Genomic DNA, 15,196 nt, shown 5'->3' with positions numbered 1-15,196 from the left:
AGCATGACGTCAGGACGTCGTTCGTGCTTCCTTTAAATATGCCAACTTTGACAGCAGCAAGGCACTCGCAGTTAGACTTGCAGTTAGATGTGTACTGGGTCGCTGCGTAGCGCTCAGCTCGGTGATCAACATGTTAATCTTTATTAACGAGATGTGCAGTAAGGGCGGCCCATCCAGCAACAGACGTGAGGGGACAGTACCGGCTCCGGTCCTCTCTGCTGCCACTGTCAATCATCAAACCAGGATTAGCAGACATTGCAGCAGACTCGCTCGCCGCCAATGCTGACCACATCAGTGAGCCGTCATCGAGATCGTGCGGGGCCTAGGCCCTGTGCATCCACCGTCACAACCGGGTGAGCCGACGATGCTGGGGGACTGCAGCCCGTTCCGCCCGTCCACCGCGGACGAGCCACCAGGAGGAGCAGGGAAGAAGACGGGGTGGGATAGAGTACAGTCTGCACTACGAGAACGCCTCTCATGTCGACAGCACCAGGACTCCAACCCGGAGCCTCCTACGTGCAGCGGCTTGCTGTCCGCAGCCGAGCCGGCCAACCAGACGGGCGCCACCACCCACTCGCGGCTGAAGTACGAAGAAAGGACATTCCTTCGCTACATCACAGCACGCGGTGGCGCGCTAGCAAGACTGCGGCCCAGAGCTGGTGTCATCGCTACGAGGACTCGGGAAGGTCGTTGATATCCTCAAGCCACATTGTACTCGGCAGGAATAAAGGTGTTATGAATTAATAACGTTTCTTTGGCGTTTATGACGCGTCCACAGTTATTTCCTAACATCCTGACAACTGGAGAGGTCACCGCTCGGCCTCCAGTCCACCGTAGGCGACCAGGACCACCGGGGCACCTACAAATAGCTGTACGAAACCCAGAAATATCAGTTTATGATTGAAAGTAATGCCTTCCACAGATGAGAGTATTAAAATCCTAACGGTAAATTGCCAAAGCAATCACAACAAAGTGCCAGAGTTTGACGTGCTCGTGAAAAGCAGCGTAGCTCTAATTCTAGGTACAGAAAGCTGGTTGAAACCTGAAATTCATAGCAGTGCGATTTTAGGGGAAAATTTAAGTGTATATTGAAAGGACAGGCAAATGCTGTATTTGTTGCAGAAGACAAGAAACTCAAATCCATCGAGATAGAAACTGAAGCTGTATGTGAGAGTGTTTGGTCAAGACTCAGTATCAGGGGTGGACATAAAATGATAATTTGCTCCTTCTATCACCAACAAGACTCCTCTCCAGATATAACTGAAAACTTTAGAGAAAAGCTCAGTTATACTGTAATCATTAATGGAGACTTAAATCATCCAACAATTAATTGGGAAAATTGCAGTTTTGTTAGTCTTGGGCACGATATGACATCCTGTGAAACGTTACTAAATAACCTCCCTGAAAACTACGTAGAACAGATAGTTAGGAACCCCATTCATGACGGAAATAGTATCATATCTCAATGAGGAACTCAAAACTTTCAGCACCAAGCAGGAACATGTAGAGGCGGAGCTATGGCTCAAGTTTAAAAGAATAATTGACCATGCACTGGATAGATATATAGAACAGTTCATAATGGGAGGGAACCTCCATGGTATACAGATACTATAAAGAAACAGAGATTACTGCATAACAGTCAATCAGTCTTTCCTTCTCATCCTGTATGGTTACCAAGCGAGGTGGCGCAGTGGTTAGCACACTGGACTTGCATTCGAGAGGACGATGGTTTAATCCTGTGCCTCCCATCCTGATTTAGGTTTTACGTTATTTCCCTAAATCACTCCAGGCAAATGCCGTGATGGTTTCTTTGAAAGGGCATGGCCGACTTCCTTCTCCATCCTTCCCTAATCTGATGAGAACGATGACCTCACTGGCTGGTCTCCTCCCCCAAAACAACCCCTGTATGGTATGTCTCACCTGACCTGCAGTTCTGGGTGACTTTCTTAAAATCTACCCCTTTTCCTAGACCTCTCCAGTCCTTTTCCTTCACCCTTCTTCCTTCCCCTTCAACCCTTCTGCCTGAAGAAGTGGCCACTGGCTCCAAAAGCTTGCCAATCACAACAATCTTTTATGTGTGTGTTCTGCCACCACTTACTGAGTAGACGTTTTATCTATCCAATTAAATACTTTATAAAAGCTCTTATACAATGCCAATGAAGACATTGATTGCATATAAATGTTTAAGGAAGGATAAATAATAAATAAATTATCAATTAAATTATTACACATACCAATGCCAGACTGCTGAGCAGAATCATAGTGATGACAGCTGTCTCAAAATATTTGTTTTCAATTAGTTGGAAGGTCTTCAAACGAAGGTTTGCCCAACCTTGCCAAAATGGTGCATCATCGTCACCAGCAAGGAATGGGAAACGCTTATAACAAGGCTCTGGAAAACAGTCGGACGGGTATTCTTGCCCTGCTGCATCTTCTGAGCCAGCTTCGAGTGCCATATCTTCTTCAAGAAGACCTTCTTCCCCTTCACCTTCTTCTTCAAGATCTAAAAGTAAAACATATTCATTACAACTGAGTTCTGTAAATGAAACTTTTAAGCTTGTGGCACCTATGGAATTGGGGGAGTGAAAAGAGCTACAGAAAAGGTTTACAGAAATATTAGTATACATTGTCACTATCATGATATTCAACAGATTTGTGTAAAATTATAGAATCCATTACTAGAGCAAATAGTTTACACATACAATGGTGACTATTAAAAGAAAATAAAAGAGACAGATTGCTAATCACCACATACAGGAGGCCTTGGGTCATCAAAGGCACGAAAAAAAAAGACCACTGCAACTCAATGCCCCCTCAGTGTGATGAGTTGCAATAAATCCTTTTTATTTTGTTGTTATTCCATCAGGGACTTCCCATCGTTTAACTATTAGAACAACTGTATTTGTGTAGTGCAGAACAAAAGCATTTGTTTTCATTTATTTTTATGGAAATTGCCATCAAATAATATCTTCCACAAAATCTGCTGCTTTCAGAAAAACTAATGACTGTTCCCCAGTATGGAGCTCTATATTGAATTTTAGATGAGAATACACAGTCGATGTAAAAAACTATGCCCATCTCATATACTGTGACTCTGTGTTCACAGTCTACAAGTTAACAGACATGCTGGTGAGATGTCACTGTGGAAGAATTATTGAAAGTTTAAGTTCAGCATTTGGTTGTGCAGGCCAAGAAAGGGCCGGGCAACTGTGGCTGGTGGCAAGCCACAAGCAGAAGTGAGCCACAACATTAAATGGTGGTTTTCCTAGGCTCTTGGAGAGGAGTTGTTGGTTACAGTTTTTGATGGTAAGGATGAATTCAACTGATATGAGAAAAGTGGCAGATTCTGCAATATAGCAGATAGTGCGACTAAATAATACTTCGAAATTACAGTGCAACTCACAGATTCATCACACCGCAAAATCAATCCCACCAGCATAATCTTGGCACTGAGGTGCATGTACTGAAACTTTAATGTCAAGTGTAATTAAAAACTGCAGGAGTTACATCAAAACTATAAACAAATAATATTACACAACCATTCTAAATTAATAACTCGTAATAGCCAAGAATGCTAGCTACCATCACTGAAAGGCACACATCCATACATATTTTATTTATTGAATTCTACAATGTTATATGTCTTCTTAATTATGCATGTGTATGAGAACGTTGTATTCTTCAAACTTGTACACGAAATGAACACAGCATAACACCCCTTGCATATTTCCCTATTTGACCACATATCACATCTATAGTTTATCAATAAACTTCTATTTAACAGGTCAAATGTTTTTTCATCTATAACAAAGACACTAATCATTTGAAAGCAGTATCATGTACATAAAAACTAAAACAACTGTTGATTAGAGCACCAAGACACGCTTATATTGAGTAGACCATTTTTACTGTTTATCATATATTAATAACAATTTCTTTATCATCAATATTGAGAGTGTGTGTGCAAATTTCATGGGTTAATTAATTGTGTATAAAATATTAGATATAAGACACAGAGTGTATGGTCTGAGAGGAACGAGCAGACAAAGATCCTTTTTTTAACATTTGTCTTTTGTTTGTGAATTGTATGTGCAGTATTTTGAATTGTGGTCCATTTTTGGCATTTTTGTGATCATTGTTAAATTTGACAAGGATACCGAGTGCTTACAAGGGAGCTCGAATGGCCACTCTGATGCCTTCTGTTCAAGCAGTCATGATGCATTGAGCTGTCATTCTGTTCCAGGTGGGCGTAGAGATAACTTGTCTGTTGATGAGCTGTTAGTGTGGATAGAACTGGTAAAATAATAAATTTTCTGAGGCAAGTGGCCAAGCAAATTCCTGAAAATCTGTTCATTCTTACAACAATTATGAGCTGAAAGGGAATTACAATCTGAGAGCCAGTTGGGTCTCAAACATTTCATTAATATTAGGCAATAAGCAGCATTAACCTCTGAATTATTTTGGATGAAATTTTGGAATTATTACTGGTTCTATTAATGATTATGCAAGTTTAGCTGTGTTAATCATTATACTGAATTTTGTCCATTTGTGAGCTGGCAATTATTTAGTGTGCAGCTTAGTAAAAAAGAACTTGGTATTTCACAAACCATTAATGTTTAGTTGGTATATGAGAATCTGGTACTACTTACTAGTAAATATACAAGTATGTAACATTTACTGCAAATGATTATTATTGTTAATTTATTTCATGCTTATACACATATTAGTAGGGCCATTTTTTAAATACCGTATTTACTCGAATCTAAGCTGCACTCGCACCTAAGCCGCACCTGAAAAATGAGACTCGAAATGGAGGAAATAAAAATTTTCCCAAATCTAAGACGCACCTGAAATTTGAGACTTGAAATTCAAGGGGAGAGAAAAGTTTTAGACCGCACTTCCAAATCGAAACAAAGTTGGTCCATTGTAACATGAGACACAACTGGTGTCGAATGGATGAAGATACAGCTACACTAGTTTGGTCCGAATTGTAAGCTTAAGAGTTAAGCTTTACCAAGTAGCCATTGTTATGTGTCAGGCGCTCTGTCTGTATGTAAACGGGTACTCTTCCTTTTTCGCCTGCTTCGTCTGGTTTGAATCGATTGCTTATTTTGCTTTGATCTGATAAGTGCCATTCTCTTTGCTGAAAATGCATTATTGTAGTGTGTCATGCATTGTTTGTCGAATTCTGACAATAAGTGTTTATGACCTGTTGCCGACCATGGCTTTTGTGTGCACTACTGTGGCTCACATTTAAAAAAAGGGAGAGAGAGAGAGAGAGAGAGAGAGAGAGAGGGATTCTCTCATTAGTGAAACAATGGCAAGAGACTGCTATTTGTTGTCACTTACACTGCTGCTTTCTTTGATAATGACCAACAAGAATCAAATAATAGACTGCGTATGATAGATGTTCTGAACGAGAGATAAGCAAAAATTTTTCTCCGCTTGAAAATCTTTGCACACGCCTCTTTAGTTCATTATATTCTGCACAGCAATTAGATTAATCTTAGATTTAAAAATCTAGTCAGTTGCCGTGCTTCATTTCTGACTGTATCACTATTCAACATAAGAATAATACGAATATAAACATGACATGATATGTATATTCTTCCACATTTGCTGTTGTCTCACTCCAGTTTCGTAGTTCATTAAGCAGACAGGATTTAAATGAGATAGCAGCAAACACGAAAGAATACATGGCATAATGTTTACATTCTTCTACCTTTTCTTTTAATTTATTTACTGACGCAGAGGTTTAGGCGCCTGTATATATCTTTGTGCCTGCTAAGCATGCCTGTGTAGCACTACATATATTCGATGGCAGAAGTTACTCGATTCTAATTTCTAAGCCGCAGGCGGTTTTTTGGATTACAAAAACCGCAAAAAAAGTGCGGCTTATATTGGAGTAAATACGGTAGGCATGTGTTTTTACTGGTTTAATAAATCATCAGATTATTAAGTCTAAACAATTATTTCAAAGAATACAACAATTTTCACACTTTTTTAAAAATATTTCAAATAACTTTGCATACTTGCTAAAACTTACATAATTTATACTGCATGATCATGAATTAAAAGTAGATTGGCACATTAAAGATGCAGCAAATAGAAATATAATTAAGGGTGAAGGCAGTGATAAAGCACTGCAGAGGGAACAGCAAATACAAATTACATTTTTTACTAGAGATCAGGATTCTGATTATAATGAGAACTGTCAGTGAAGTCCTAATGTTGTTGTTGTTGTGCTGTTCAGTCCTGAGACTGGTTTGATGCAGCTCTCCATGCTACTCTATCCTGTGCAAGCTTCTTCATCTCCCAGTACTTACTGCAACCTACATCCTTCTGAATCTGTTTAGTGTATTCATCTCTTGGTCTCCCTCTACGATATTTACCCTCCACGTTGCCCTCCAATGCTAAATTTGTGATCCACTGATGCTTCAGAACATGTTCTACCAACCGGTCCCTTCTTGTTGTCAAGTTGTGCCACAAACTCCTCTTCTCCCCAATTTTGTTCAATACCTCCTCATTAGTTACGTGATCTACCCATCTAACCTTCAGCATTCTTCTGTAGCACCACATTTTAAAAGCTTCTATTCTCTTCTTGTCCAAACTTGCAACACAAAAATTGTCATCAGAAATGGAACAGGCTATACCAGCAGTATCAACAACGACAGAAGCTTTAGAAACCACCCGCCCCTTGAGCAAAAGAAGAGTGTCTCCACCAGGCCATCTGAAGGATTTTTTATTCAAGACAAGCAGCAACCAAACAACGAGGTGAGCAGTGTGAGGGATTCGAAAGACAACATATCATTAACTATATTATATCAAAATGTCCAAGGTCTAATTAGTAAGATTGTTGAACTAGATGTGCTTTTGATGGATCAATTAAAGGATATTTCAGTTTTATGTATAAGTGAGCACTGGCTAAAAGAAAACCAAACTTGTACAGCCAGAATAACAGGATCTGAAATGATCAGTAGCTCTTGTAGAGAGAATTTTAAAGGGGGAAGAACATGTATATACACGAAGCAAGGAATTGAATGTAAAGAAATTAAACTCAGTGAGATAAAACACATTGAAAAAGAGCTCGAATACAGTATGTGCAAACTTATTCAATGTCAACTTTAAAATGAACTGTCAAAAAGTATCAAAACTAAACAATTTGTTATATTCACAAAATTTAGCACCATCTGTCCATGAATGCACTAGATATGGAAAACACTCTGAAACGATAATACATCAAATATTTTCTGTCTTGCAAAAGCTAGATCATGTTATTGAAGTAACTGACACAGTGTTCTCGGATCACAAAGCAATAAGACTCTATATAAATAATGTACTGGGCACAAATTCTAGAAGTCATGAGAAATATATCTACAGAAAATGTGTCAATGAGGACAATATCAGGGTTTTTAATAATTTATTAAAAAACTCAGATTGGGATTTAGACAAGCTCGACACCGTGGATATGAAATTCGAGTCTTTTTAACTTGTTATAAACATAACTATGAAATTGCATTCCCTCTTAAGAAAATTAAAATAAAAAGCAAGCCTACTACTTGGGTAACACAGGGGATACGGAAATCTGGAGAGTGACTTAGAAAGCTAAGTAAATCAGCCAGGCTAAATCTAGCTCTGAAACAGTATGTCACATGTTACAGAAAATTGTACAGGAAAGTCATTAATGCAGCAAAAAAGTTACATAATGACTCATACATCAGTAGAAGCAAGGGTAACAAGAAAATGAAACCAGTTTGGAATGTGATAAATACAACTGTAGGCAGAAATAAAGTAAGAGACAGCAGCTTTGTTATTAAAAGTGAGGACAAAACTATAAATGATCCTTTACGTATTGCCAATATATTCAGCCTTCATTATGCAAGTATTCTACAACACCTCATAAAAACCCAAAGACAAACAAAGATTAAACATAACATCTCCACAAATCCTAAAACTATGTTCTTATACCCTGTAAGTGTACAAGAAGTAAAGAATTCAATCAACAAACTAAAAAATAAATTGTCTTGTGGCACTTATGGCATTCCAGATAAAGTACTTAAACACAGCATAAATATTGCTCGTCCCCTTGTAGACATAATTAATGCCTCTTTCAGCAGTGGCACTTTCCCTAAAGAACTAAAGCTGTCAATAACAAACCATTATATAAAAATGGTGATCGTCATGATGTAAAAAACTTCAGACCCATATCCTTGATATCCTGCTTCTCAAATGTTATTGAAAGAATAATGCATGAAAGACTCTCTGCTTTCCTGAACACAAGTAGAATATTAGTCAGTGAGAAAAATGGCTTCAGAAAAAATAGGTCAACTGAAACAGCTGTATATAATTTCCTGAAACTTCTCCTTATCTCTATAGATCATAACAAAGTAAACTGTGAGGTGTTTTTAGATTCATCAAAGGCATTTGGTGTTATTGATCATGAATTATTGCTTGAGAAACTATATTGCTATGGTGTACATGGTATTGTTCACAGCTGGTTCATGAAGGAACCTCTTACTTTTCAGAATATAAGAAAGTTAGTAATGGAGTGCCATAAGGTTCTGTGCTAGGACCCCTCTTGTTCTTGATTTTCATAAATGACCTACCAAGCTGTTTAACACTAGCTAAAGCTGTATTGTATGCAGACGATACAAGTCTTTTTATTAAAGCTCAAAATGAGACTGACTTGCAATACAAAGTAGAAATAACAAAAGAAGAAGCAGGAAAATGGTTTAGAGATAACTGTTTATTTGTAAATGAGAGAAAAAAAAAAAAAAAACAGTATGGATGAATTTCAGCCATGTATCGAATAAAGTAAAGCCCAATATAGTTTTGAAACCTGGTTTACAAACTTCAAACACAAAATTTTTAGGTATCTGGTTAGACAAGCATCTAAAGTGGGATAAACATATTGAAATGCTCAATAAAAAGCTAAGTAAATGCTGCTATATACTCAGAATGCTGAAAAACCGCTGCAGTGAAAAAACAGTAAAATGTGCTTATTATGCTCTTATGCATAGTCTATTGTGGTATGGTGTCTTATTTTGGGGTAATTAAAGTCTGGCAAACCGGTCATTCATTATTCAAAAACGAATAATGCAAGGGGGAGCACCAAGAGAGCCCTGCAGGGAAATTTTCAAAGAATTTCAAATAATGTCCCTTCCATCTTTATATATCTATGAAAGTATCTGCTTTTACAAATCTCACCCCCAATTTTCTTCTTTAAATAGTGAGTGACATGACTACCCAACAAGACACAGGAATGATTTCCTCAGAGAAACACACAAAACAGAGAATGTTTTTACAGCGTTACAGAGCACATGGATTTTCAGAACATAGTGACATAGTGGTCAATGATAATGATAATTCATAATTGAACAAATGTATGAAAACAGTCTACCTGTACACACTATAATTAATTAATTATTGTTTCTTCTGTTATTCTCTACTAGAGTGGTCAATGACAATGATAAGTCATATCTGAAAATAAATGTATGAAATAGTATGCACTATAAATAATTAATTATTGTTTGTTTTGTTATTATGTACTATACACTGCATGAGATATATATTTATATATGTTTTACCACCTTAGGCCTATGTTATTAACTTACTGTATAATTACAAACTCATATAACGTAACATGACAACTCCTATATCATTGTATATGATAAAATGGATGCTCAATAAATGAATGAATGAATGAACTATTTATCGTCCATGTTTCACTTCCATATATGGCTACACTCCATACAAATACTTTCAGAAATGACTTCCTGACACTTAAATCTATACTCGATGTTAACAAATTTCTCTTCTTCAGAAACGCTTTCCTTGCCATAGCCAGTCTACATTTTATATCCTCTCTACTTCGACCATCATCAGTTATTTTGTTCCTCAAATAGCAGAACTCCTTTAGCACTTTAAGTGTCTCATTTCCTAATCTAATTCCCTCAGCATCACCTGATTTAATTCGACTACATTCCATTATCCTCATTTTGCTTTTGTTGATGTTCATCTTATATCCTCCTTTCAAGACACTGTCCATTCCATTCAACTGCTCTTCCAAGTCTTTTGCTGTCTCTGACAGAATAACAATGTCATCGGCGAACCTCAAAGTTTTTATTTCTTCTCCATGGATTTTAATATCTACTCTGAATTTTTCTTTTGTTTCCTTTACTGCTTGCTCAATATGCAGATTGAATAACATCGGGGAGAGGCTACAACCCTGTCTCACTCCCTTCCCAACCACTGCTTCCCTTTCGTGCCCCTCAACTCTTATAACTGCCATCTGGTTTCTGTATAAATTGTAAACAGCCTTTCGCCCCCTGTATTTTATCCCTGCCACCTTTAGAATTTGAAAGAGAGTATTCCAGTCAACACTGTCAAAAGCTTTCTCTAAGTCTACAAATGCTAGAAACGTAGGTTTGCCTTTCCTTAATCTTTCTTCTAAGATAAGTCATAAGGACAGTATTGCCTCACGTGTTCCAACATTTTTATGGAATCCAAACTGATCTTCCCCGAGGTCAGCTTCTACCAGTTTTTCCATTTGTCTGTAAAGAATTCGTGTTAGTATTTTGCAGCTGTGACTTATTAAACTGATAGTTCGGTAATTTTCACATCTGTCAACACCAGCTTTCTTTGGTATTAGAATTATTATATTCTTCTTGAAGTCTGAGGGTATTTCGCTTTTCTCATACATCTTGCTCACCAGATGGTACAGTTTTGTCGAGACTGGCTCTCCATTTGGGGGTCTACGAGCTAAAGATTTTGCAGCAGTTGACTGTGTAAGTGCAGCAGCAAAATTTAGGCATGAGAAAGTCAGATGCATAGCGAAATTCCAGGAGATGACGACAGATGGTGGTGTGGAAGTTTGCTGAGCATGCATGCAGCGTCAGGAGCAGCAGCACAGACTTCAACATTGACGAAGGCTTCACCTGCAGCACCAAGGCTTTTGACAGCAACATCAGGGTCTTCAACACTGACATCGGCAGTGGCTTCAGTGTCAGCATCACCAGTGGCTTTGACTTCAGCGACAGCAGCACAGCAGCAGAAGATAACATGACTGACAAGTACTGTTGCTAGTAGTGTAAATGTATGTGGATTCACAGATTTTCCAGTGGAAATGGCGGTTGGCATGATAAAGCAATCATCAAGTTTATGTATACGGTGGATAACGCTACTGGGGCAGACAGCCCAAATCAGAGAGGGAACTGTAATTACAGAAGATGAAATGGTGTGGTTAAGTAAAATTATTAAAAATTTAGCAGTAAGTATGAAAAGAGGAAATTCTGAATGTAATTTGAATGTTGCAAGTGTAAAATCTTAAATGAAATCAAATGCTGAAAGGGTAGAATCAAATACTGAAAATGTAAAATCTAAGGTGGTAAAAGTTAAAAGCAGAAATGAGGGAATAACTGACAACAAATAGGAAACTTTAAGAATAGAAATGGGTAAAATTTCATAGGATATTCATCTTGTCAACAACAAAGTCAATACAGTTGAAGATTCATTGGGTGGAAAGATTGTAAAGCTACAGAATGAGCTGTGTGGCTGTGTGACGGACAGTGTGCACAGGCAAAATATATTTGAGGAGGTAACTTAGGAGGTAGCAGTGAACTGATGGCAAAAGTAGTTGATTGGCACATTAAAGATGCAACAATGGAAATACTGTTAAGGGGGAAATCAGTGATAAAGCAATGCAGAGGGAACAACAAATAGAAGTCACATTCTTTACTGGGGATCAGAATTTTGATTACAATGAAGATTGTTAGTATAGGCCTAATACAGGTTTGTATTTTTCCATTAGACAACAAATATAGTCATCTCATTGCAAAAATGCCAAGGATTCCACATGTTATTTGGTTCTTGAGTAAGAAAGAGTGTTTTTGAAACTGTGAAAATTAATGTTTCATAGCTTTCTTAGATTTTATTTACCATTATTTGATTATTTTGTATGCCTTATGTTCTCAAGAATGATACTACTGATTATCCTATTCTCAGTAGAACTGAGAAAACTCACTTACATTTACTCATTAAGATATAGGAATACGTTTTTGGCTCATGTATTATGACTTTCTGGAGAATGAAAAATCTCCTTTCAAAAACCAACATGGATTTTGCAAACAGAATTCTTGCAAATCTCAGCTCACTTTGTTTGTCCATGAGATCCTGAGCGCTAAAGACACTAGAATCCAAGCTGAAGTCATGTTCCTTGACATCAGGAAGGCATTTGAGACAGTTCTACAATGTTGTTCAGTGAACATAATATGAGCTTACCAAGTATTGCACCACCAGTTTTGTGACTGGATTCCATACTTACTTGCAGACAGATCTCAACACACTGCCTTTAACGGAAAAAAATCAACATATAGGAAGGTAATTTCAGGGGCACTCCAAGGAAGCTTGGCAGTACCATTATTGTTTAGTGTACATAGAAACGAGCTATTTAACATCAGAAGCTTCATGAAGTTGTTTTTAAATGATGCAGTTGTGTATAGGATGATAGCAACACCCCAACACCATAGAAAATTGCAAGAAGACCTGAAGAGGATTGATGATTGGAGCAGTGAATATAAATAAATGTTATTACTGTGCATAAACAAATGAAAAGATCCACAACTGTATGATTACATATGGAGATAAACCACTGGAAGAAGTTACTACCATAACAACCTAGGTGTACAATCCAGAACATTTAAGCCAAATCTTTTCATGAAATTTCAGTTTCCAACATTCTCTTCTGAATGTTGAAATGTTTTGTTGATGCTTACCTACATAGGGACAAATGATCAAATGATCATTGTAATAAAATAAGAAACACCAGAGCTTGCAGGGAAAGATTTAAATGTTCATTTTTCCCTGCACTGTGCGAGACTGAAACAGTAGAGAAATAAGAGTGTAAGTGGTTCGTTGAATTCTCTATCAGACACTTAAGTGTGAATTGCAGAGTAGTCATGTAGGTGTAAGATGACGACCACATAAAACAAATCATAGGAAACACAGATGCCACTTTGAGATTCACTGGAAGAATCTTAAGGAAATGTAATCCATGAAAGAAGTGGCTTACCAAGCACTTGTTCAATTAATTCTTGAGTTCTGTTCATTAGTCTGTGGGACATATATTGCCATGCTGTGTTAATAGAGAAGGCAGAGAAGATCCAACAAAGAGAAACACACATCAAGGGATCATTTAGTAGGCACAAAAGCATTACGGAGATGATAAATAGTCTTCCATGGAGAACATTGCAAGAGGCGCATTGCGTTAGAAACAGAGTTTTATAATTGAAATTCTCAGATGGTAAATTCCAGGAAGAGCCATGTAACATAATACTGTCTGGTTTTGCAAAATGACCACAATGAGAAAATCAGAGAAATTAGAGCTCACATGAAGATTTACCAACAGTTATTCTTCCTACGTGCCATTCTCGGAAGGAACAGGGAAGAGGGGGAATGCTAGTGGTACCAGAAATACCATATGCCATGCATCATAAGGTGACTCATGGAGTACAGGCATAGATGTATAAGATGTTCTGCCAGACGTAATGAATTGAGGATTTTTGGGTAACTGGCTTTCCCCCCTGGTGCGGTAATGAAGTACATGTATTGAAATCCACATTAATAAGTAGTATATTAAATGTTGCTTCCTGGATATTCAGGTAGAATGAATATACAATATGTTCCATACCTTCAGGGTCAAAATTATACAGAAATTAGAAAGACACTAAACTTAATATTTTGAGATAAAAAATCAATGGTAAGAAATTGATATTTCAGGTGGTACAAAAGTCCTGAATGAGCAATGAGTGTGAAGCACATATTTGTTTATGTCTTAAGCAGTAACAATAGTATCACCACCTTGAAAACCAGTACACTAATCCATGTGATGTAACCACGGGGATTTCCTAATATGGGGTTACATGAAGTTGCTTGTATATGATGGCAAGAAACTGAAGTGAAGCTTGTTGGTAGGATCCTAACTGCCTGCCTCACTGTACAACAAACAAGGGGTATATCTGGGAGTATGGTAAAGTTTTATGAGCCATTTTAAGAAAGTATTGGTATTCGTGGTAATCAATTTGAACAGTTTTTCAAGCTCAGGAGCTATGAGACATATAGAAGATACTTCTATGTAGATTTCATTCTTCTGAGGATATATCTGAAAGTATAAGACAATATTTATATTTTTACTGTAATTTTTATTCTTTCACAAATAAATTGACTCACAAGGGGAGGCCACAACTTTGGGATCATGGATTTACTTCAAACTTTGTATGCCTATAGTAGGCCTTTAAAACATAATGTACAAGTAGCAAGGTGCATTACTTTTTCAATTCTAACAAAGCTGCAAGAGAAGTTTTACACATCTATTATGTAACTGATGTATCTGTATGGAGGTGCTGGCTGTAAGAAGTTGTTGTGGTTAAGCGGTAAGGGTTTGTGCTGTACAAGAGTGTCGTAAACGAGGTGATGGTTCAAAAACCCGCAAAAAACACTTATGTTTTAATCTATATTTTTTAATTTTTTAAACTATTTTTTTTCATCACTTGTCACATTATTTAATTTATATGACATTGGAGAGGTAATATAATAATAAAAAAATAATTTAAAAAAAACACACATGCGTCTTCATGAAGTTGTTGTAAATTTCATATTTTATTTGACTATTTACTATTTTTAATTCAATTTTCAGGATGAGGGACAGCCTTGCGAAGCACAAGTCAAACCTCGATACATAGTGATGCAAATGACATTCAGTTATACAGTAAGTCACAATGTGTCAGACCACAAGAGTAATGTACAATTACTCACTGGATGTGCTCTCAACATCACACGTTGCAGGATGGTATTTGTCATACAGACACAGAAAACATAAATTGAAACAGCTTCTACTACATCAAATGAATGCAGTTTCCCCACATGTACAGGGAATGTTCACAGTCTCTAAGGGAAAACACACCTCGAGATTTTGAAAAATTTTGCTCTCTTCCAACAGTTTAATATAGATTAAAAATTAAGTCTGAGCAGGAGTCGAACTGTTGCCACATACATGTTTGACTTTCGAAACTTGAATGCTAACCGCGTGACCTCTGTGAATTTTAACATCTGGTACCTACACACAGGTATATAAGCCACTTAATAGACGTGTAAAACTTCTCTTGCAATTTTCTCGCAATTGCCAGAGTAGTGCACCTTA

General features: G+C 37.3%; 1 protein-coding gene across 1 annotated transcript in view; it reads right to left on the bottom strand.

Moving 5' to 3' along the window:
* Positions 1 to 15,196, bottom strand: part of LOC126095773 (sodium channel protein para) — a 923,047-nt gene that overhangs the window by 243,265 nt on the left and 664,586 nt on the right. Inside the window, exon 23 of the mRNA XM_049910580.1 lies at positions 2,235 to 2,503. Coding sequence (XP_049766537.1) covers positions 2,235 to 2,503 — 269 coding nt within the window. The remainder of the gene's footprint in view (positions 1 to 2,234; positions 2,504 to 15,196) is intronic.

The sequence above is a fragment of the Schistocerca cancellata genome, chromosome 8 (assembly GCF_023864275.1).
Source record: "Schistocerca cancellata isolate TAMUIC-IGC-003103 chromosome 8, iqSchCanc2.1, whole genome shotgun sequence".
Taxonomy (NCBI): domain Eukaryota; kingdom Metazoa; phylum Arthropoda; class Insecta; order Orthoptera; family Acrididae; genus Schistocerca; species Schistocerca cancellata.
The sequence above is the reverse complement of the archived record's forward strand: the minus strand, read 5'-3'. Positions and strand labels throughout refer to the sequence as shown.